The sequence below is a fragment of the Sturnira hondurensis genome, unplaced genomic scaffold, assembly GCF_014824575.4.
Source record: "Sturnira hondurensis isolate 20B ecotype Veracruz unplaced genomic scaffold, ASM1482457v3 Scaffold0009733, whole genome shotgun sequence".
Classification (NCBI taxonomy): domain Eukaryota; kingdom Metazoa; phylum Chordata; class Mammalia; order Chiroptera; family Phyllostomidae; genus Sturnira; species Sturnira hondurensis.
This window is the reverse complement of record NW_028082364.1, coordinates 946,743-971,982: the sequence shown is the minus strand read 5'-3', so window position 1 is coordinate 971,982 and position 25,240 is coordinate 946,743. Positions and strand designations below refer to the sequence as shown.

Sequence of the window (25,240 nt, the reverse complement as noted above, 5' to 3'; positions counted from 1 at the left end):
TTTCCAGACCCCCGACTCTCCCCCATGAAGACAGAGCACGCTGGGTCTCTGTGCCGCAGACATGGACGCCCTGGTGCTGATGCAGGTCACACGGGGACACTCAACCTCTTCCTCATTCAAGGGCTCAGACAAAAGTCCCATCCCACCCATTCCCAACCCTTTTATTTTAGCCAAGTGACGGGTGGTCAAGGTCATGGAAAGCGAACAAGCAATGTCAGGGAAATTCGCCACAGCATGACGAGAGGGGGGCATGCCACTCTCTCAGGACATTCAGCCTTGTCACCCATCTCTCAGAGAAAGAGAAGGGAAGAGGGACCGATGTGTCCTGGAACCCGCATGTCTCCATGCTTTCTGCACCCCAACATTTTGCCAGCTCGAGGCTTGGCAGGAAGCAGAAACACACAGTGTTTTCAAACGCCCATGTTCAAGTGCGGCTGCGCACCTGTTCCTGCGTGGCCTCAGGGAAGCTAATGCTGCGTGCTCTAGTTTCCTTGTCAGGAGGATGATGGGAGTCAAGTCACCCACTTCACAGGACCAATGCAAAGATTAACATAAAAACGTCAGCTCTCAGTACATCCACCACCACCTCATCAGAAGAAAATTTCATCATTCCCAAATGAGAACACTGAGTGTGGGGTATACGGTTGAGAAGGGGAAGAAATGAAAGAATCACTTGAAGCTCTGAGGTGACACCAAAATGTCTGTTACTAAAGATTACGTCTCATCTCCCCGCTGGCTGGGGACTCAGCCACTGCTCTAGAACGGAGCAATTTCTTCCCTTAGTTTGCACATTTGAACATTTTACACCAGATAAGTGACAAAAGGGGAAAGCCTTAATGAGCATCCTTAATGAGCTCGCCTTAGCGACCACGGAGGAAACACCTGCCCATCTTCACCCTTGCTTATTGCTCGTCCACCTGGTACGTTGCCAGAGGACTTGGGTCTTCGACGGAACTCAGACTCTGGACCCACACAGCCGGGATTCAAACCCCAGACCTGCCACTTCCATGTGGGGGCTAAGTTCCTCCGCCCTCTCTCAGTCTCGGCTTCCTTGTCTGCAAAGATAAGAGAGGACTTGCCTAATAAGGTTGTTGTTGTCAAAACCAAATGAGCTGAGCATACGTGTGAAGTTCTTAGCTCAAAGCCTGACACATACAAAATGCTAAAACATAAAATGGTGGAAGCTGGTATTCGCTCGTTTGTTTGTTCAGTCGAAAGATACTCGAGTGATACCCACTACGTGGTGGCCACTGGTCCGGACATCGGAGCTGTGAAAGAGAGCCCCTGTCCTGCCGGACAGTCTAGCAGCTTCGTTAGCACGAGTGGCAGTCACAGTGGTCCAAGGATCATGTCACAAAGCACGAGCTATTCGCTCATTTTGACTCACACCACCCAAAGGCAGCGTGATTAGGAATCGCAGACATAGTGGAGAGTGGGTCTGATGGGTCTGCGCGATGTCACCCAAGTCCCCTTGGGCACATTTGAGCTAAATCGCATCCACAAGCATCTGGTGTGGACGGACAAAAACTGCTGTATCAGCAAGGCTACGGGCCGCCACACGGGGGGATCCTAGCGTATGGCCCCTTACTGAAAACGCATGGAGCCCCCTGCCTTAACCCATCTCTTGTGGCTTACAGAAAAACATTAACTTTGGGGTTAGGAGACCTGAGTGGATTGAAGTCCTAGCCCCACCACTATGCATAGGTATAACTGGGGATTAATTATTTAACTTTATGAGCCTCCCATGGAAACCGAATACGGTGATTCCTGGCTGATCTCTGGCAGATTAAAGACACTGCGTGTGAAAGCCCAGCCTCATGCTGGGTGTGTGGTAGGTACTCCATCGGTGGAAGGTGTTTTTAATGCTCCTCTGCCCTCTTTGAATGGCTGGCTTCAAATTCTTCGCAGCTGTGGGTGAGCCGCTGCCGTGACAATGCTGAACAAAGTGGGGAACTTTGAAAGCCATTAGCAGAAGGGAGGCGAGCCTTGGCAACGAGGAGCAACTTACTGAGGTCCCAGAACTCACAATGGACAAAGCTGAGATGAATCGATCGGCTCTGCTCTGAACTGGGCAGGCGTCAGTTAGGCCCTAACAGGTGGCAAACCCAAGGCCCGGCACCTTGTTTCTACGTGGCAGCGGCACCGAGCTCCTTGTCCCCAGTTAAGGAGTAGTTACAGTTACACAGTCCTAAAGTTACACTCGGGTCTTTGATGGCACCTGCGAGGCTGATGTGGCCTTGGTGAAATGAGTTTGACACCCCTGCTAGGGTTTCCACCATAAGCCACCAAGCAGCTAGAAATGTAAAGTTTGAGCTGTGAGTGTCAATCATTGGTATTTTTGCTCTCAATCAAAACTTATTTTTTTGACAGATGTATTGGGCTGGCCAAAAGGCCTGTTTAGTTTTTTTTTGTAAAATAAAAGACACATTTTTCACTTTTAGTAATAACTTTGTTGATTCAGATATTTTGAGTAGGTCGGCTATCCCCCACTATTGGCTTCTAGTGGGCAGAGGCCAGGGGTGCTGCTGAACATCTTCCAATGCATAGGACAGCCCCACAGAAAGGAATTATCTGGCCAAAATATCAATAAGACCAAGAAACTTTGCAAACCACTTCTGACATATTTGATCAGTCACAGCACCTTCTCCATCCACTGCACGAATATCTTTTGTGTGTTCCAGCTGCATTTTTACCTTTCTTGAAATAAAGCATAATATGCCAAAATATTGCTTCTTTTCCTCCACCTTCTATATTTAAATAGCCACACGAAACTTCACCAATTTTGATGAGCTTTTTTTAAAAGTCACTCTGACTGACAGCTGTCACAATACAGTCTAACAAAATTGTTTCAAATGTAGTTAAAGACACCTAAGCGCTACTTGAAAGAGCCGTCGTATGGAAATAACGAAGTGAACTTTTCGGCCAACCCAAAGCTAATACATCACAGCACCCCTGCCTGTTACACCCCGGGGAGGCTCAGAGTCAAGACTCGGGTCGTCTGGCGGTAGTTCACCAGGGAAAACTTCGCCGTCCTGTTATGTAGAGAAAGACAAAGGGAGAGCCAGCCTTGTGGGTTCGCTCTCCCTGAAATTTGAATCTGTGTTTCTTAATCTCGCTGAATCTTGAATGTCCTGACACTGGCCTCATGTGACAGGATTGGCAACACAGATATAATCTTCCAGGTTCCTCTGTAGGAAAACGCCCCCAAAGCTCCTGTTTTATTACAAGGTTAAGGAGGGAGAGAGAGAAATGAGTAGAAACTATTCATACTGAACTATGTCACGGGCTCTATACTTATGATTTACATTACTTCATTCAATCCTCTAAACGAGACATCAGACTTCCGATTTTATAGAAGGATAAACAGAGGCCCAGGAAATGGAAACGGTTTGCTCAGCGTCACACCCCCAGGCGCGGATGCCCAATTTCCCACGCAGGTCCCTCTGGCTCCAAATCCAAAGCTCCTGCTCCAGGGGCGAATGTGTCTGAGAAGATCCCTCGCACGGGGTGCACTAGTGTCACGTGGCCTTGGCCCCTCCCCCCCCAGCGGCCCATTCCTCTCACCCCCAAGCAGCACTCAGCCTTCTTCAAATGGTGTTTTCCTCCATATTTAAGTAAGACTTTAAGTTCTTCTCTGATAACCTCAACAACCTTTCAGATGGGTAGAAAGCATCATTGACTTTATATAAATCCCTGAAGCTAAATTTGGCCCTTTAGTTAAGAGCAAGTTAAGAAAGAGATGCAACTCCTCTCCATGACTCTGGGGCAGAAGCCCACACAGAGAACCCACACGATCTGGGCCAGATCCCAGGGAAAAGGACACATCCCCACGCAGCCACCCAGACAACACGGACGTGGGTGCAAAGACGTAAGCCAAAACCATAACAATCCTATCGGTTCTCCACATTTGCATAGCATTTTGTAATTTGCTCTTTTTCAGACCATGTTCTTTTCACCCTCACCCGAAATGGGAAGTTTTACAGATGAGAAAAATGAGACTCCGGGAAGTTCAACGACCGGCAGAAGGACATAGAGCTGACCAAGGACATTCTTGTTGACTTGGGTCTTCTTGCTACTGCACGTAAAGGCTCGTGGGCTGATCTTGGCTTTCTTTCTTTCTTCCTCTGTCCCCGCCTTCTTATTCCCTCTGCCCCTTGGCTCCCACCCTCAAGACGTGTAGCTACGATGTCTTCCTGCAACAGCCTCTCCGTTCAAAGGGGGGGCCTGAATTTAGGGTGCTGAGAAGAAGTGGACCATTTTCAGAGTCTGCCACTGTAACTACTCTAGGCCTGAGACGTGGGTCGGGTTTGACCTACGTCCTTCCAGGCAGCAACCGCTTCAGAGCTGTTTTAAAAAAGGCATGGCGACCTTCCCGGGAAACAAGCCATAAGTGTGGCCCCTTCTGCCCCAAAGAGTCCTTGCCCTTTAGGATCCTCATACCACGTGCCCTTCTCTGGCCTCCAGTGAATGCAGGGCCGCAAGTTCAAGTCCAAGCAGACATTACCTCCCCATGCTGCTATTACCGAGTGACCCAGGAAAAGGCAGATGATTTTTGGAGTGTAAACTAACCTGCAACAGGATGGTGGTTTTATACTGACTTTTCATCAGGTTGTTGATGGATTCAAAGAGCCGCCTCATGGATTCTTCAAACTCCATCTGTTCTTTGCCTTCGTAAAGCCTGAAAGAAGACACATCTGGGTCATATCTCAAGCCAACAGCCATTACCTTGGAAAATGGGCACCAGCCATCCACAAACTTCATTTAAAATTGAAAAGAGAAAGGGGTGGGCCACGAGGACTGAGTGGGAGGGAGTCCCTTCAGCAGTCCCTGCGTGCATAATCCACTCAAGGGAAAAATCTCCACCCATCCACCACACTGAACAGAAACACTCCCACCGACTCACAAAACAAATTCACCCTCACTGTGTCTTTTATTAAACCCTGAACCTCCAAGGAAGAAAGCTTGTCCACGCTGAGAGGACAATAATAATTTCACCCTCTTCAAGAGTCAGGGGCAAGATGGTGGCCAGCAGATGTCCAAAGTGTCATGCAAACATCTGGGAGAAATATCTTCAAGCACACAGTGGCCTTTCTGTTTGTCCTGTGCTTAGGGACACGCTTGTGCTGTGTCAGGGCCTGCTTTTGATGCCCCGTGACTCAGGAGCAGGCTCACCCCCATGTAAAACCCATTGTTCCTCTGACTATAAAGTTATTATTTTTTAAAATGTGCACAAACCAAACTGCATTACTTATAAAGTGAGACGACTCATGAATCCTACCCGGAGACTGGCGATTGTTAATCCTGATGGACAGACTGACAGGGGTGTCCGAGCACTGTGTGAACGCACACACGTGACTTTTTATGGAAACCGTCCTCTGGTATGAAACCAGCCCCCGAACCCCCGAGTCTCATCGCCCTCCTGGCCCAAGGCCTCTCCAGCCGCCTCTCACGGCCAACCATGAACTGCCCACCGCCTAATCTGTGACGGCCTGCACACAATATGAAGATCGCTTCTGTCCCAGTTCAGATAAAGAGCGTCTCCTGTCACTCGGTCCATTCCAGAGGCCTGGTACCGGCTGCCGACTTTCTGGGTGTGCAGCTCAAGGCGTAGAGACAAGGCTGTGAGAGGAGCTGGGAGTCCTAAAATCGCTTTTCTCCTCTCTCTTCCCCTCCTACTCTCCGCTCCTCCCCTCCTGCACCACTCACTCCTCAACCTCCTGGCCTCCTGGCACACAGATGTCAGCCACACAGAAGGGGTTCGGAGCCAGCCAGCTCAGGGTCCAGTCTCCAGTCTGCCCTGCACTAACTGAAGACCTTATTAATAACAGCAAACATTACAGAACATAACTCTGCCCCAGGGGTGTGTGTGTGTGTGCGTGCACGCGCATGCATTCGTGCGTGTGTGAAATCACCCTCACACCTACACCATGAGGTGGGCCCTGTCATTATTTTACAGGTTGACAAAGATTAAGCGACATGCCCAAGGACTCCACACCAGAAGCGACGGAGCCAGAATGCAAACCTGGCCATCAATCAGCTGGTCTACCACTTTGCTTTATGCTTTATTGCCTCTCAGTTGCCATATGCCTTGGCTTCTCACCTGCAAAATGAAGGTGATAGCACTGCGTCTGGGAACTGTGAGGAGACCCGCTCACCAGCAAAATGCTGGGCACACACCCGGCCCCACGAATGCTGGCTGTCGTCTTACTGTTGTTAACCGCAGGTGTAGAGTGTAACTTTTGTGTCGTTCCCACTGCTTAGACGAGGACACAGACGACTCTCAAGGGGTTGGAACGTGCCCGACTCCCACCCAAGCGGGACAGATGGGGCAGATGAGACAGGGAGGATCCTAGTGCAAAGGGGTGGCGGTTTCCCCCAAGGGACAGCGCTGCTAGTTTTGCGTCCAAAGCTGAGCTAATTGGGGTGCATCCCCCAGACCTTTTCCTCGATCTGTTACTCTTTCCTCCAATCACAGCTGCCTGAGAGTCTTTAATGAGCAACATCACAGCCCCTGTCATCGGTCTAGTGCCCCCCACGCACATCGGAAGTGGCTGCCCACTATGCACATGTCATTACTTACGCACACATGGCCTTTCTCGGTAGGAAGTGCTTGGGGCTTTGCATGCGCGCGTATGCGTGCGCGCGTGCGTACGTGTGCGTGCGTGCGCGGGGGGGGGGGTGGTACCAAGTCCTCTTCTTGGGAACCACCTGCACTGCCTGCCTACCTGCACGTAATAAATAGTTCTAGGCAGCTCTGTCTCTAAGATTTGTATTTTTTTAACCAGAGAATCATAAAAATGGGCTTTGTCTCAATGACAGTGCTCCAGGGGGAGTGTCTGTGAAGCCCTGCTGAAGACGTCCTGAAGGCTGCCCTGGTCCCCCACCTCTCCATCTGGTTAGTTAACCCTTTCCAATACCTGCCCCCCTTTTTTCTGCTAGACTAGTGCTGGCTGAGTTCCCTGCAACTCCCTTCTAGTCAGAGCTCTGCTGAGTGGGACAGGCTTCCTGGGCTCTGGACTGAGAGCCGGGGGAGGGCTGCGAGCATCAGTCCATGCTGCACAACATGCGGATGAAGGGGCTAAGGGCCAGAGTGGGGGTCACATGGCTTCACTGCTGTGTCTCCCCCCGCAACGTTATAAGACTGAGGGGGGAAGGAAAAGAGACTTTTAAGCCGTAAGACCGAGTCAAGGCTTCCCACTCAACCTTACATTGCATGGGAAACCGAATTTCATTTTTGCCAGCAGGACCTGCGATTTGCTCCGGGTCACAGGCAGTTCCAGAGGACAGTTCCAGAACTCAGGGCAGATGACACGGGTCTCATGAAGCCAAGACTGGAGCATCTGCTCCAGTTCCCCCTCGGTGGGAACCCCAGCTGCCCCCTGTTATGTCACAAGCCCCTAACACCACACTGCAGGCCAGGAAGGGAAACATATTCGACTCCAGCCGACAGCAGAGGATGAGAAAACAGTTCTATGGGGACATGGCTTGCATTTTACACCTGCTACATCGTAGGCAGAATTGTTGCATTCTGAATAGTCACGTGTTTTTCCTGGGTGGGAATGAGGAGAGTGGGAGGAAATGGCTGTAACTGGCATGAAGCAAACACAAAGCCATCTAGTGGCAGGGGTCCCCCGTGTGCTGGTTGTGTGGATGTAGGCCATTTTTCTCTCCACATCTTAGCTTTCCTGTTGATGAAATGGAGAGAGAATGCTCAAAGGGTCATTGTAAGGTAAAAAATAAAATAAAATCAATGAGATAATGCCTTTCAAGTGTTTAGTGCTGTAGCTGGCAGTTAGCGCTAATTAAGTAAATATTAGCTGTTCGCATTGTGTTGTTGGTTCCTGAGCACAGAAGAGGCCGTATTGGCAAACTGCCCGATCTCAGTATACATAAATAAAAGGAATATTTTGATGAAAAAGTGACTAAGAAAAAATACGTAGGTTTTTTAGATGATATGGGAGAAATAAACTGGTGGCGGGGGTGGAGGGCACTGCCCTGAGGAACCCCCTGAAGTGTAAACAAAAACAATGACTCATCTACCTGCAAGGCTTTAAACCTGCCCTTCAAGTCAAGGGCACGGCAGATGTAGTTTCAAGGTCCTGTTTTAGCACTTGGTCCTTGTTACAGCTTCAGGAGAGAAACATTTGTTCTGGCTTCAGAAACCAGCTGATCTGCCAGGGAACGAATTTTTGACGGGCCTGAAGGCCCTGGTCACAAGAAAAACCAGGTCGACCTTCGAGGCGCCATTCTGGGACACATGAGTCAACCATGGTGTCCTGCCGCCCCACCGCAGTGGGCACTGGGGCTCCCAGAGCGTGGATAAATATAGCGACACTCAGCTTGCATGTGATTCATTAAGGAGACGCTGTGCACAGCTGAGCAGGCACCAAATGCAAATGGAGCCCCATATGGCGTGTACAATGCTTCGCACCACCTCTGCCGCGCAGGTACACAAAGCCTCGGCCTAAAGTGGGGAGGAAACCTCAAGCCAGCCGGTCGGGGAGCAGAACCTGTTTTAACCAAAGCACCCCTCGGGCTGAGAGAGGCAGCAAGAAGGGGCACTTCAGAGTCCAGGGGAGCTGTGTTCCTGGCACCGGCCCCATTTCACTTTCCATACCTCGGCCTCTTCCAGCTCCACCGAGCCACATCCTCAGGCATCCTCCTGATTTCTTCCCCATCTCTTTCAGGCAATACAGAAATTTCAGTAAGACTGTGTAGCTTCCACACCCTGCTAAGCCTTATTAGCTGAATGACCAAGACTAAGTTTCCTAATCATTGGAAGGCTCAGTTTTATCATTAGAAAAATGGCACTAGCCCCATAGGTGACCGTACAATCAAATGAGCGTGCTGTGATTAGCACAGTGCCTTGCGCGGAGCAAACACTCAATAAATATACGCTATTGTTAAATAGCATCGTGGTTTTCTCCCTGATTTACCGAGTCATGCTTCCTAAGCCTTAAAGAGAAAGAAATCAGCGTCTTCTTTAGCAACAGGGGCAGGAGCTGGGTGGAGGTGGACAAGGGGTGGGGGCAAGGAGGACATCATCATAAAAAGAAATCAGCGTTTTCATAAAGACAATCACTGTACCATTACTGGGCACCCGCCGTGTGCCAGGCACTGCCGTGAGGACCGACGTAAGCCTGCGTCCCTGCCCCAGGTAACCAACAGGTGCATCAAGTCGAAGCCATGGGGCCGGAAAAGCCTCGTGAATGCGAGAGGGTCCCCCTCCGGATTCACCTCCTCCCTGCACGGTCACTGTCACCATCCCGCCCTGTGCGATGTTACTAGAAGTTTAGCAGTGTTACTGAGCCCCCCCGAAGATTAGACACTGCTAAGTTCTTTACATGGATTAGCTCATTTCAGTGGGGGCTGTTATCTGTTTTATAGAAGAGAAAATAAAAAAACTTTAAGAGGCACGAACGAGGGGAACAGAAACGCGTGGCTCCGCAGGCCCCTCTCCGCCCTCAGCAGCGCTGTCCCCAGGCTGCCACGCAGCCTGAACTCCTCCCCATCCCCCTTCCTCCCAGGCGTTGTGGGATTGCCCCTGGATTCGCCGGGGGCCCCGGCTTTCCTCTGTCTCCCACACCCAGTCACATTTTTGCCTAGATGTGCTCTTGGCGAGACACGTGCTTGACTCATTTGCAAGTGCCTGGGAGCAAGCCCAAGTTAATTGGAAGGTTTTTAAAATGAAATCTGCTTTAAGTGTCTCCATGATCTTATATGGAACTGAGTAAAACTACCCAAACGATGATGTCACGCCATACCATTTGTCACCGTGCCACGAAAGTCAAGATCCTTCAGTGGCCCCGCAAGTGATGGTAGGCACTGGAGGAAAACTGTGGAAGGGAGGCCACTTACTTAGTGCATTTTCTTAGATGAGCAATTTTCAAGCTTTTTCGTTGCCTGGCACACATAAACTAATTACTAAAATTCTGCATCACACTGAAAAAAAAAACCCTTTTTGCCAATCTGAATGAATAATTTTGATTCATTCACACCGGATGGCCATTGCTGTGTTGGCTATCATCATTTTTTTATTTGACAACATAAGATAAAAGAGGTCGGCGCCCCTGACTAAATAGTTAGGTATCGTGTGTATTTTAAAAATTCCTGTGGCGCACCGGTTGAAGTCACTGCCTTGGACCAATGGTGCGCGCGGCCCACGGCACTGAGCGCAGGCTCTCAAAGCGACCGACCTCAGCGACCGAGGCTTCCTGTCCAAATGTTTCACTCTCTGTCATCACCATCTACTTGCCTGTCTTTTCCACTTGGGAATAAGCCCCTTGCAGGTTGAGATCAAGGCTATCTTTGCCATAGTTTCCCCATGGCTAGCAATAGGCCTGGAACATCCAAAGTGAGGTATAAATACATGTGTCAACAGAGGGTGAGTTGTTAAATGAATGAACCTCAGTACCTTCCACACGGCTGTGCAGAATTGGCTTAGGAGTCCAGAATTCACTGCAGTGAAGCTAATTCTGAGGGCACCCAAACAAGATCTCCAGGATTATATAAACAGTCATCTTCAGCTACGCAGACTTGATTATTATTACCTTTACTGGTAATAACAGCTGCTAATTACTAAGCATGTGTTCCACACCAGGCACTATGCTAACTGTACAAGGTCATCCAACTAGTAAATGGCAAGTCAGAATCTGAACCCGAGACCCTGTGATTTCAAAGTGCACTCCTTTAACCAGCAGGTGACACTGCCTCTAGGCAATAGAGCAAAGTAGTAGCCGACTGACCGACAGACAGACAGGAACAAGGCGGGGTGGGTGGGACAGTACCACTGGCCCACAGGACGATGTTATGGGACTGGGAAGGGAAGCCAAATGACTGGCTCTAACACTTTTCAGTTTAAGCTCTAAATCCAAGGTGACTTGGCTGGCGTTTCTGCCCCTGAGCCAATAATTTGGTCTATTAGAGTAGGTGTAAATTAGTGACTGTACAAAAGGAAAAAGCCATTAAGCCATTAGTGGTTTCAGAAGAATAATTATTCTGGAAAATTCACACCACTCTAAGATCAGAACCTAACTCTCTTCTCTCTCTCTCTCCCCTCCCTCCCCACCCCTCTCCCCATAACCTGGGATGAAGAATAATTATAGCCAAATCAGGGGCTGAGTCAGTCTGAAAATCATCCTTGCATTGATCGATCCTACTTATAAAAAGACACCGCTCAGTGCACTCAGCAGGCATATTTAAGTCAAAGCAACAGGGCTGGAAAAGATCCTCGAACGAGAGGGTCTTCTTCCTGACTCACCTCTTCCCTGCACGGTCATTGTCACCATCCCACCCCTCCCCCTACCACCAAGGGCTATGTGCCTGAACCAAATCGGAAACTGTAGGTTAAGACCTGGAATTTGGGGACAATGAGCCACAAGGGAGCTGTCCGGAGCAATGGTGGCCAGAGAAATTCTCTCCGCATGGGTAACGAGGTTGCGATGTAACACGTTATTCTATTAGGAGAGTGAAAAGTTATCAGAAAGGGGTACTACGGAAAGGCTGGGCCCACTACAGTGGTGCCAGTGTGAACTGTCAAGTAGCCCTGGTGGCCAAGAGAACGGGGGGATGGCCACTGTTCATTTAAATGACCACCCCCAGCAGCCAACAGGCTGGGCTCAGGCCAGCCCCTCCTACCAAGCCCTTTGTCGATGATAAAATTATTTCTATTTGAGCTGTTACTTTCCCAGATTCTGTCATTAGAGGAGGGATCGCGTCTCAGAGCAAAGAAGTGTCACTGAACAGTCTCCTTCCCGTAAATCACCCCAGGGAAGAACCCTTCGTAGATGAAAGGGAAAAGGGCAAACTCAACATGTGAGGACACTGCTTTAAAAAGGGTCTAAAATGAACCCACAAAAATTAATGCAAGCACTGAAGAAAAATGGCATCAGGTGGAAGTGTAAATAGCCTAAATTTCAAAAAATTGAAATTAACAATGTGGAGGAAACAAAAGAAAAACAATCCATCTAAAATGTTCACCATTTTGCTTTTAAAATATGGCAGCCCTGGGTAATAAATGACTAGTAACTAGGGAACAAGATGCAGGCAGAAGCCCTGAAGAGAACTCTGCGTTGTGAGCAGAGTGTGAGGAATGCCCCGTGCCATCCTTCATTCTACTGAGAGGGGATGTAACCTCTGTGCAATTTGGCAAGAATTAAATTGCATAATTCTGCACATAATTTCCCCCATGAGCATGAAATAAAAGTACTCAGGGTTTTTCCCTTCAATGTAATTAGAAATAGTGTGTTCCCAAAACAACACTCCTAAGGACAGAAACACACACGCATGCACACACACACACACACACACACATTCCTGGTTCCAAGACAGACAGAGAATAACACAGATCACATCCTCTGCTTGAAGGAGAAGCTAATAGTCAGCAGGGTTTTTCTAGCTCTTTCTATTTAGGCCCACCTTGGTCTAAAAGTTTAGGTACCAAGAAGAAATCAGGTGCCGATAGCTTCTCTCACCATTTCTTCCTTTCGTATCTCAGGATGTGTCCATGATAACTTAAGTGACGACAAAAAAAATCAAGTTGTAGAATGATTACACATACACCTAGTAGAATCTAGAAACCTGCACATTAAATTAATAATTATGTTATCTCTTAGAAAAAGAATTGTGTGGATGTCAGCAGTCCCCTTACACACTTCCGTATTATATTCTGGTTTTAAACAAGTAAATGTTGTTTAATTAAAAAAAATATGACCAATGACACTCAAATATGGAGCAGGCTGACAGGGTCCAGAGAGGAGAGGGGAGAGAATCATAGGGGAAAAGGGGAGGGACTCACATGAATAAGTATAAAGGACACATGGACAATAATTAAGGTGGGGGCAGAAATGGGAGGGAGGTGGGGAGCACTGGGGGGGGCAGGGCAGGCAATATAAAGCAGAAAACTGTACTTGAATAAGAATTAAGTAATAAAAAAAAGAAGTATCTACTCTTTCTTTGAGGTGAATGTTTCCTGCCCTCCAGCTCCTTTCTCAACAACCCCATTCCCCCAAACTCTCTCCTGAATTCTCTCATTCTCGCTGCGGGAACTAGGGCTGGAGGTAGGGGGATCTAGTTCAAGGTCGTACAACCAGAGGCAGATTTTCTTCTGCAGTTACCAAAGAGAGATGCTGATTTTCCGCCCACCTCCTGGTTCCTGGCATGGACTCCAGGTAGAGACAATTGCCTAAGAAATGTCAAGTTATTATTACTCTAAACTATTATTACCCTTATGCCAAGGGCCCCTGAACTTCATCCTTTCAGTCTACAGCTTCCTGATTAGGGTAATTAACCCCAGACTTCCTGCTCTGTTCCACGGAGAGTCTTGACATTTGGTGTGCGGAGTTAAATAGAAGTTTTAACATTTTCCTTACTAAAGGTGCTGGCTTTAAAAATGCATGTGCACTAGAACTCTTTGTTCTGAAGTCTGGGGGCACCTGAGGAAGCGCCAGGTTCAAACACACAAAGGTCTGTGCTACGGGAAACCTCACTTGAGGGTAGGACAGCTGAGGGCCAGATGGGCTGCCAGCAGAGGGCAGTGTGGCGGAAAGAGCGGCGGTCTGGACCTCCAGGACCCAATTCTAAACCAGACTCCAGCATTGGTGCCCTGACCTCTGGCAGGGTCACCTCACCCTGGGCACTGGGCCCCTCACCTCAAAGTGGGCCACTTTTTCATTGAGGGAATATGGGGATTCTTCACGGGCTTCTATTGTCAAAGAGCCAGAGAGAGCACGCCAGTCATCCAAGATCACGCCTGCCCACCTGCAGAGTCCCACCCCCTCACCTCTCCTTCAGAGTTTGTGACACACAGGCCCCCAAGGCAGAGTTGGGGGACACAGAGGTAGACCTTGAAGAGCCTGAATGCTGTTCGGTCAGCAAGCCCCATGAACTCCACCTCCCAATCCGTTTCTCCAGCTCTACTGAGACACGATCAGCATAGGGCACTGTGTAAGTTTAAGGTGTACATCATGATGATCTGAGGCAACTATGTACCCAAAAATGATTACCACAGTTAGGCTGGTTGGCACATCCATTATGTAATTACAATGTGTGTGTGTGCGTGGTGCGAACACTGAGGCTCTCCTCTCTCAGCGACTGCAGTCACCAGCGCCATTTCTAATACTCTGGCTCCGTCCGCACCACCTTCAGCCACGGCCCCATCACCTCCACCTGCAGGGGTTTCTGAGCTCACACCCCTGCCTTCACTTCTCCCCCTTCAATCCTTTCTAAACGCCAGTCCGATGGGCCAGTATCAAAACACAAACGTGATCACACCATTCTGTTCCAAATCCTTCGACAGCTCTGCATTTCCCTCAGGACAATGGGCAGACCCCACGGCCTGACCTTCAAGGAACCTCGAGGTCTGCCCTTCACCCCCTCCCTCCAGGCAACCTCCTGCTCTCGGTCCTTCTGCAACTAAACTCTGGCCACCTCGGCCTGCCCACAGGGCAACTGAGTGGAGCTCCCTGCTCCATCGGGGACCACCCTCCCGCTTTATTTTCATTGGTCACACCCTCGTCCTCTTCACCTGCCAACCCACAGCTGAGATGGCACTTCCTCCGGAACCCCTCCATGACCCCATGGTGAGACTGATCCCCTATCACACGCACTCAGGGCACCTCACACCCCGCCCCTGGAGTTCCCTTGCACACACATGACCGTCTGCCTGACGGCACCTTTCCCAGCTAAACTGAAAGTCCCGGCAGACCGGCCCAAGGCTGCCCACTGCACTGCCACATTTCCAGGGCCCAGCAGGGCGCCCTGGTGGCCACTCAGTACATATCTGTTGAATAATCACTTGAGGGTTAATGCAAACCAAACCCCTACCCCTAGAGAAATATTTCAACCAAATGGAAACTTTGATTATCAACTCAAGGGGCAGTAAGGGGGAACCAAGTCTTGGGGCCCAGCCTGCGTGGAACACGTAATGTAAAGAGCAGTGAACGCTGAGTGAGTTAAAGGCCTGTGAGAAGTTGTAGGCTCTCGGGGCAATTCTATCAGGGTTGAGAGGCACCCACATGCAGAAAAGCTGTTTACCATCTTGAGACTTCCCAGCCCCGAGTCAGCCTGTGAACCAGTTGCAGGGCGCATTCCTCCCGTCCCAGGGACACCTGGGGAGATGGCTAAATCCCAGGTTCGGAAGAGCAGGTGTGCTGTGCGGGTGAGTCCGTTCAGGGCCCTCACCATGCTCTGTGTTGGCCGCTTGCGTTCAGGAGAGTTTATACCAACGCGGGAGGCACTAGAGTATCACGTATGCGCCTCACAGCTAAGTCCTTTCAAATTCTCCATGCACCCCCACAACACAGCGAGCAGCCTACGCAACAACTACATCCTGTTAAGGAGACAAATTCCACTTTAGGGTAGATGCCTGCCTGGAGTGCATGCCAAGTGGGTCCCAAAGCACATCAGCCGCCCTGACTCGGTCCGGCGTCCCCGACAATTAGGTTATAGCGTGGTGAACTTCACCCTTCTGGCGATCGAGAGCCTTTATCGTCCTGCACACTCATATTTAGTGACGGGATTTGCAGGCACATTTCCCGAACCTGTGCATTTATGCAGGGAATTGATGACCTCCCATCCAAGGCATTCTCCGAGGAGCTGTTGGCCTCTGCATTTGACGGAAACAGCCCTTTCTGCGCCAGGGCCAGCATTCTGACAGTGAACGGGCTTTCAGACCCCGAACACGGCGTTGACAAGGAAAGGAAATCGTCTACTGCGTCAGCCTGAGAGAATGAGTATTTGGAGTCTGCCATGGCTTTTCCCTTAACCACCTATGCCACAGATAGTCTTGTTGCGCAAAATTAAGCCATTTAAAGGGACAATGAAAGCAGACAAGATGAATGTCTTACACTTGCTGTGAGCAGCGTGTGAGACTGTGCCAAACAGAAATGAGTCTGCCCAGCCTCTGAAGCATCACCCTGCAGAAGCAGCCAGTCGAGGGTTATCCCAGGCCAAGGGCAACCCGCAAGGTGCCTAATTCACATGCAGATAATGGGAAATCAGCGGCACCTGATCCCTCTGCTCCCTGACGGCTTCTGACTGGCTATTGGGGAAGATGCCAAACTCAAAAGGATCAGCTAGCTAATTTGCCGAAGACCTCCCAGTTGCAAAATACCTTGCCTCTGGCCTGTTTTCAGTCCCCCCACTACACCAGTTACATTGTTGCTACACTCCCTCCCTGATACACACTCTTTCCTGGCTTGGAATCCAGCCCTCCCTGGAACTCTCTCCTCATCCATCCCTTCAACACGCTACTTGCCTGGGTTTCATCCTGAGTTTTAGATGAGTTGCTCCCCTGAAGTGACAGCTTCAAATACCTCTTTGGATTGATTTTTAACAAAACCATACCCGCAGCCTAATGCTCCTAAACTGCAAATATGTATCTAACCGCCTGCTGTACATTTCCAGCTTGCCATGCCGAGAGACACCTTGAACTTAACACGGGCCCCACCAAGCCCCACATCTTCCCTGCAGATCTGCTCCACCCCTGTCCTCACCACGCTAGTGAGCAGCACCTGATCACACGGGCCCCAAAGTCCAGTCTCAGATCAGCGCTCTCCTTCAATTCCACCGGCACATTTGGTTCGGTTTGGCAATGCTACCCTCTGTAAGCCCCTCCCTTCTTTCTCTCCTCCTTCTCCAGCTCCACTGTGACTACCCAGGTTCAAGTCTCTTGCCTGGAAGGTTGCATCAGCTTCACTGTGGATCTCCTGCCTCCCCTCCTCTGCACCAAATTCACACACTAACCTAGGTTCTGCGGACACCCCCCTCAAACATGAATACAACCTGTTAGCCTCCTGTTGTAGAACCTCAGTGGCCCCCCACTGCCAAGTGCAGGGGCTTCCACGCTGCTCCTATGACAAAAAATCTTAAGCATGATTCTCAATAGATGCTTATTTATTTGTAAATTATACCCATGAATTAATTTTCTAGGTGTAAGTCAAATGTTTATATAGTTCAATTTCTTCATCTTGGACAAAACGAAGGGATTTTAATATTTTCACCTGATCCCACTGGGTTAATCTGCACACCTGCTGGGGTGTTCACTGTGTGCCCTGAGAATAGCGGGTAGCGTCTAGGCCGATGTCCCCAGCAGGGATGATCCGGTCAAACTCCTTGGCCCAGCATGCAAGGCCTTCTCGGTGAAGCTCAAACCCATACCTCAGACACGTCACCCGACCCCTCCACCGGCTCAGCTCCCCCACTAGCCGCTCTTCTCGGCCAACGTGCTCTCCACGGCGGGCACGAAGAGCACAGAAAACTGGGGCTTTGCTGTCACCTCCCTCTCTGCCAAGGTCAAGCTCTGTGGCCCAGAGTCACTTTCCGCAGCTTTCTGGGCCTCAACTCCCCCTTCTCTGAAATGAATACACAACAATACCTGCACTGTGCGGAGCTGCTGTTGCGAGTACCCAGTGAGGTATAGGAAGGCGTGACACAGGCCCAGCCCAGGGGACAGGCTTGGTGAGTGCGGCCTCGGAGCAGAGGAGGCACTGAAGTTCTGTCTCACTGTGTAGCTCCCTCCACACCTGCTCCCCGGCTTCCCAATGAACCACTGCAACCTGAAAATATCATAAGTTGAAAATGCATGTACTACACCTAACCTAACCAAACATCATAGTTCAGCCCAGACTGCCTTAGACGTGCTCAGAACGCCTGCATTAGCTTGCGGCTGGGCAAAGTCGCCAAGCACAATGAATGCACCGCAGGGTATCCATGGGTCATTTCCCCTTGTGGCCACAGCGCTGGCTGGGTGCTGCACTTGCCGCCGCTGCGCAGCGTCACCACCAGAGAATGCCGTATCACTAGCCCAGGAAAAGATCGAAATTCAAAGTACGGTTTCTGCCGAATGCGTGTTACTGTTGCACATTGTGAAGTTCAAAAACTATACGTCAAAGCATCGTAAGTAGAGGACCACGTGAACTTGGATTTTGCGGTTCTCTTTCCCCCCTGGGCTGGCCTCCTAAATGCCTTTCAATGTCCAGTTTAAGGGAACCCCTCCTCTGAGAAGACTCACCAGCCCTCCTAAGGTGCTGTTTGCCACTTACACCTCCCTGCCCCTGGGAACCCTGTGCAAGCCTCCGCTGTATCGTACTGCTGATCATGGCTCATGCCAGGGGGCCGGGGTTCGGCTGCTGGTCTGCTGGTCTGCAGGTCTGTCTCCCCCCCCCCCCCCTGCTGGACTGCTCCTACTTAAGGAAGTCTGACACAAATGTCAGTGCTCCCGGCATGGAACCAAGTCCCTATTGCAAAATAGGCACCCAATAAAAGTTGATCAATATTTCCATATGCAAAGGGGAAAGAGAACCGCTTAAAAATGCCTGGGCATGCACATTCTGCGCCACCATGACGGGAACTTAATGAACTATAAAGCCCTTTCACCCGTTTATAAGAGACAGGCCGTTAGCTCCCCCTCGGCACTGTAGTGACTCATAAAATAGATAATAAATTGAAGGGAAGTGACTGTTTGACAATATCCTTTGATGACAGTGTACTCTTACATCCTGATCCGATGCCAAGTTAATGTTATCGTAAAATAATTCCATTAACTGCAATAGTGCAGTTCGCTGAGCCATTACTGTCGTCAAAAGGTGAAATTATATTCAAAACTGAAAACAGAGGCCTATATAGGAATAAACAGCATTAGCATGCAAACACATTATATACGGGAGAAACAGGAATGGCAATGTGACTGGAATTCCAGCCCCAGCTCAGCATAAACAAATGATTACATTGTAATATTCAGTCATACATAAGCAATGAAAACAAGTCACACTGGCAAGTACCTCCGAGTTAAATTCTTGTTTGTTTAAAAAGGCAGAGAAGCTTGCGTGTTCCCTCCAACTGCAGGCGCCACTGAGCACGCCTGAGCTTTATTCAGATGATCTTACTGCCTAACATTCAAGACCTGGAGGACGAACTAGTGTGTAATAGTTACATAGGAAGAAACTGAACCAGTGGCAGGGGGAGGTGGAGGCTGGGAGTGGGCAGAGTAATGCAAGAGGCAAAAAATAAAATGGCAAAAGAGAGCCTCCAAGCACCCGAACACCTGGTGCTGAAGGCAATTACAGGTGTGGTGATGGTGCTGGCCTTGGGGGCTGAGCCCGAGGGGGCTGGCCACTGGAGGCGTGGCCGGTACTCCTTTGGGGCCTGTGCTCACGGACCTGCCACCCCAGTGCAGGCAGAGGGCACCGGCCGGGCCACAGCCAGCCTCCCAGGCCCCAGACAGGGCACAGGACCGCGCCCGGAGATGCTGCGGCTCCCAGCAGGTTGCTGAGCGCGCATCTCTCTCCCTGACTCTCTTCCAAGGCGTGTGAGCTCGCCTGGCCCTTTGTCAGCTTCTCTCTCCTCATTCCTTAGGAGGATACAAGGATAAAGTCACGGTTGCCTGGATAGCTTTGCCACAATGGTGAGGAAGCCTTTCCTGAAATTTCTCCGAATCACTGTTCTCTTTGTTGAAATCCTCTGAGCTTGGGGATGATAGCACCTAAGCCCGAGCAGCCTGGTGCCTCTCAGCAGCCCAGAGAGCACCCAGGAATCCACATTCCCAGGCTGTGCGGCTCTGGGGACAGGCCCTCCTCCTGGCCAACCGCACTTCCCATACACGTGACCCCGAAAAAGTGCAGCTGTTCAATTGGCTTAATCGGATGAGGCAGAACTGAAGCCTTGAGGCCTCTCTGCTGATTCCTGGCTGTGTGACCTCTGAGCCTGACCCTAAGCCTCAGCTTCCTTATCTGTGAAGGGGGCCAGAGTTGGCGTCCCATTTCACAGGGAACGAATGCCAGCCTACCTGGGTGCTGTCTTGGGGCTTGGGGTACGGTACCGAGCAAAGCCTCCTGTCCTGCTGGAGCTGGTGTTCGAGCAGGGAGGGGGCATAAACCAGAGCACAACTAACTGTTGCTCAGCACATCAACATGTGACCAGTTCTACGGGGAGGAAATCAGGCAGAGAGCAGAGTGCAAGGGAGAAAGAGGGCAGTGGAGGAGACCGCGGAGCAAAGCCACCTGGGGAAGGGCACCAAGGTCAGAGTCAGGAGCCTGAGCCACAGCAAGGAAGGCATATGTGGCTGGCACAGAGCCAGTGAGTAGGAGGTGGTGAAGTCAGGACATGCGATTCTCCACAGGGTTTTTGTGAAGAGCAATGGAAATAATAAGTAAAATTCACTTAGCGGATGATAATAATAACCATGAGCACTTGCTGTGTGACAGGCACTGTGCTAAGTGCCTGACACCCATTAGCTCATTTAGTCTGCACAACCGCCCTGCAAGGGCTTTCACATGCAAGCCTGTTTTGCATATGAGGACACTGAGCTTCAGACAGATGAAATAATTTGCCCAAGGTCATGCGCATTAGTGCATAGTGGTGGTAGAATTCAAATGTAGAATTCAAACCCAAGTAGCCTTGCTCTGGAGACTGTGCCTTTAACCACTGAGCGGACTACCTCCCATAAGCAGAGGGGCTGGGAGTGAGGGTGGGGAAGGAGTCTGTGGAGGGCAGAGCAACCCCACCAGACGGGCATTACGTGGAGATGGAGGAGGAAGCAAGAACTGAACAAGCAGGTGTGCGACAGAGCAGAAGGCGTGATGCAAAAGCAGCACAGCAAGCAGGAAACAGAGGGCTGGGCCCAGGCTGCTGGGTTGGAGAGGCCTGAGCTCACGCATGGGCACACGGAAGCCACAGACGCAAGCAGCACCCAGCCAATGGGTCAGCAGCAGACAAGTGAACCCATGAGGCTGTAAAAGTTCCTCCTTTGTGGACCTCAGAAAACGCAGGCAGCTGGTAGAGGTATCCCCTCCTCTTAAAAAATGAACAGAAAGAAACATTTAGGATAGCATGATCAGTAGGCCAAGTCTTGAGAATGAATCAAGACATCAAAACTTCCCCTTACTGACTTAAAGCTGAGAATTTGAAGCAAGCACCTGGCTGTCTCTCCTAGGTGAAAACATGGTAACAGCGAACATTTATCATGTCCGTGGAATAAAGACCAGATTCTACATGGAGAACTCCGTACATGAATCTCATTTCATCATCAAAACACTGAGAGCTGGTTTATCCCCGTCTATGGATGAGGACACTGAGGCTCAGAGAGGCTGAGTCGCTCAGTCTGCAAGCCAGGCCTTTACAGGGACAGAAATATGACCCCTCCAAGGCCTGTCCAATGAGAACGCTGACCACCACTGAGCCAACAGTGAGCAGTACAGCACTAACCATTACCCCACACTGCCCCTTGCACCCCAGCCTCCAGCAGCACTGGGGTTTGTAAGGAACGCAGACAAGTGGGGGCATAGCCTAATGCAGCCCTGTGCGTGATGTCTTCTCTGACAGCCATCCTTACAGAGGCGCTGCAGTCTCATTTCTATGGGCCTGGCTGGCAAGAAGGGGGGCTGGTCAGTGTCCATCCTGGGGAGCAGGGAGACACAGGCTGCTCTGGACTCCAAGCAAGTCCACAGCTCAGAAACCTTGTGGATCAGCTTGGCTGGTTGTCTGAGCTCCAGGATAAAAGGCACTGCAGGGAGTTTTGTCAAGAAGCTCAATCGGCCCTGGCTGGTGTAGCTCAGTGGATTGAGCGTGGGACTGCGAACCAGAGTATCACGGTTCGATTCCCAGTCGGGGCACATGCCTGGGTTGCAGGCCAGTTCCCAGCAGGGGACGCACGAAAGGCAACCATACATTGATATTTCTCTCCCTCTCTCCTTCCCTTCCCCTCAAGAAATAAATAAATAAATAAATAAATCTTAAAAAAAAAAAAGCAGCTCAATTGGTGCAGCTCTTTCTGAAAGTTCCTTGCTATGTTCTGCGTCTCCTACAAGCCCAGTCATTCTAGAAAAGCCTAGCAGATACTGGTCATACGTGTGGCCACCCAACATCTTTTGGACACACTTCCTACAGTTCAGGATCTTGCCAGATTTAAAGCCTGCCTCCCTATGGCAGAGGCTCGGATGGGCTCTGCCAGCTTCCGTGGCAGCGGCGGCACACGCACCTGCCCAGAGACACCTGCCCCAAGCTTGGACTCAGGAGCTAGTGACGCAGGAAGAGGGGGCAGGAAAACCACTCTCTTTGGCAGCGTGACAGAAGTGAATAATCCTAAAAATACGCATCCCCATCCTTGCCAACATCTTCTCTTCGTCCCTCATCAATGGTGCCCCGCACGTGGATCCAGGAAAATCCCAGCCCTTTGCCCGTCTGTGCGCTGTGTGTGCAGAGACAAAGGGGAGCTGCATGAGCTGCAGTCGTGCGCACGAGGAAAGAGGACAAAGGGACGACAGGAACAGACACAATAAAGCCCCCCAAACAATCGTTATATTATAATTTCCCGCCAGCTGGCTTGGGAATCACCAAGTGTTGAAACTTCTGTTTTCTAGTTTCCTAAGTAAAGTGCCTTCCAAGTACAGGGAAAAACACCCTCATCACTGCCCAAAGTCCTTGAGGATCCACTGGAGAGCAAACCACTGCTGAAGATTCAAAAGCAAACAAGACACAAGAGATCTACCTTCCCTCAGCAGCAGGTCTGAGACTCTCCCCATGGGTCTGCCTGCATTTATGTTCGTGAGAAAGGACTCAAGACCAGGCCCGGGTTACCTTAGAGGCATCTCTTCTCACCAAATGCCTTCTCTTGGCCTGCCAAATGGACTTCAGCAGGCAGTGCTGAGCGTCAATGATGTTCCGTGCACTGTGCTTGGGCACACAGTTAGGACTGTCAGATCCCCCCACTCCTGAAGAGGCCACAGGTCACTGGAGTCCCAGCAGCACTGAACTCACACTGAGTGAAGAGCTGGGGGCCCTGCAAGATGACGTGCCTTGGGCAGAGAAGAGGAAAGCAAATGTACGAATGCTCTGCTCTTGGGAGGAAGAGACGAAAACTAAAAGGGAGAAGAAAGGGAATGAGGGAGGGAGAGTGGGAGGGAGGGAAGGGCAGGGAAGGAGAGGGAAGGAGGGAAGGGGAGAGAGAGAAGGAAGGACAACAAAATAAATAAATAGCCAAAAAGAAAATCTAGGCAGAGGATAAATGAAAAGAATATATTCTTGTTGTAGAGGTGAAGATCTCACTTGCAAGATTAATTCCTATTAATCTGGAATTATGATGTTTGAATACTTGAATTCCCCCAAGAACTGAATGAACCCTTAGGAAGACCCACAACTGTCTCCTATTTGGTTTCAAATAATTGACAAGTCTCTCTCCAACTTGGAAGAATACCCCTGACTTTAATACACAGTGTCTCACTTAACTAAGTGACAAACCAGAGGAACTGAGACAGATACTTTCTTTTTAGAATAACTTAAATGATGTATATTTCTGTGACATGGTGCAAAACATTCATCTCTTTCTATTTATCACCTGAAATCTCAAGAAATGTTCGAGGAGAATCCCAAATGATTATCCATTTCAGATTCTTTGTCAAGTATAAAGCCATGCTAGCCCATCCACTGTCAGGATCAAAATGATTACAGACTCCTGCTTTCTTTTATGCAACTAAACAAGTATCAGCTAAACAAGCGGCTGATCCAACCCATGACTCAAGAGAGAGATGCACACGTGACTACACAATCTGCATATTCATTACTGTGCTCACAGGGCTTAAGATTTTATTAGCACCTGACCCCCACAGTTTTTGGCACAGGATTCTGCTGGAACAACAAGGAGCCTAGGGTTGCTTAAGCTGATACAATATGAACCTGAGGTTTCAAGCGGCTTCAACTTCGGAAAACTTGCCTTAGAAGGCAACTGGCCAAAAAAAAAAAAAAAAAAAAAAGCAGGGGCAAAATCGAGAGAGACAGACAGACAGACAGACAACCCTGATGACATTAAGCATCTGAATCCAGCCAGGCTGGAGGCCACGCTACCTCTGGATTTTTCAATAACAAAAACTATAACCAAGTCCTGTGTCTCCAGAAGTCTGCTGGAGTTGAGTGTTCTTCATATGTGCTGATAAGAATCCGGACAAAACATTCCCAGTATTTTTTCTTATCTCCCATCACACATAACCAACCCCCAGCCTAACTCTGCCTTGACAACCAGGAACATAAAGTGTTCTTTCGCAGGTTGCGTTTGAATATCTCCATCTCTAAAACCCTTTCAAAGGGCAGCTAGCCTCTGTGATACTGCCCGTCAAACGTCCAATCTCCCAGGTACTTCAGCATGTCAGCTTACTTTTTCACCACTAAGATATCAAGGACAGGCGGGTCAACTGCAGATACCAGCTCATCCGTCATGTACAGCCTCCAAGAGCCAAGTAAACACCAAACGCTCTGAGTTCTGCTCTCTCCGCCCCCGCGGAACAGATTCCTGGAGAGCTCTCACCATACATCAAACCAAATGAGGAACGTGAGATGAAGCGCTGAAGAGCTTCAGCTCGTAAATCATGTTCATCGGATGAGACATAACTCTACAACATGTTAAGATTTCTTTTTTCCCCAAGTAAATGTATAAGGAACAAGTATTACCCATTACATAACTCTCTAAGTTGGGTTTTAAGTTGTTTTTGATTGACATCTGGTTATCACTTGGTAAGAGAGTTTCCCCAGTGGGGCAAACATATTGCATCCCAACATACTGCACGGCTAATCAATCACCCTTACTTAACAAGTACTCACTGTGAAAATAAGGTCCGTGACCGAACAATGAACTTGAACACATATTCTAAAGCTTTGAGAGTTCTTAGGATGGGCTCACATTGCTCCCCTCTGCTGGAGGTATCCAAGTAAGTCTTCAGCACTGTCATCAGCTTCCTGAATAAGGGATTATATTTTCAAAATACATCTCTTCCCAACCCACAGCATGGTAATTAGTTTGCTCAGCAAATTATAAGGATTTCAATCAAAGGGTTAAAGGTGGTGCTATAGCTAAGCTGACTCACTCATTTACAACCACAAAAATAACTCTGCTTCAAAATTACATCTAATACATACAGAGAGTGAATAATTATTTCCTGCCTGCAGAAAGCCAACAAAGAAAAACACTAGCGAGGAAGAAAAATCCTTTGACTAGGAAAACCAGTCACGATCAGAGTATGACTGGGAATAATGGTGGCGACAATGTCTTTGTCAGCGTTTTTTTTCCTACGGAAAATGTGCTGGTGGTATCGTGAGTCCCCCTTGCTCAGACACTAGCCATGTTTCATTCCCAGCAAGGCGGACTTTGAACTGCTTACCCTCCTTCCGAAGAGCCTTCACAGACAGGCTTGCGCCAGCCTTCCCCGCGCCATATCCCATGTCTAACGCTCAGGGCCCAAGCTACAGAGAGCTACTT

At 49.6% G+C, this 25,240-nt stretch overlaps 1 protein-coding gene across 2 annotated transcripts in view; it reads right to left on the bottom strand.

Annotated features, from left to right (window-relative positions):
* The window catches only part of DOCK2 (dedicator of cytokinesis 2), a 357,524-nt gene that overhangs the window by 264,293 nt on the left and 67,991 nt on the right, over positions 1-25,240 (bottom strand). For both annotated transcript variants that reach the window (XM_037057743.1, XM_037057741.1), the window contains exons 22-23: positions 24,586-24,720; positions 4,570-4,678 (exon numbers count right to left, since the gene is read on the bottom strand). In XM_037057743.1, the coding sequence (XP_036913638.1) occupies positions 4,570-4,678; positions 24,586-24,720 (244 nt within the window). The remainder of the gene's footprint in view (positions 1-4,569; positions 4,679-24,585; positions 24,721-25,240) is intronic.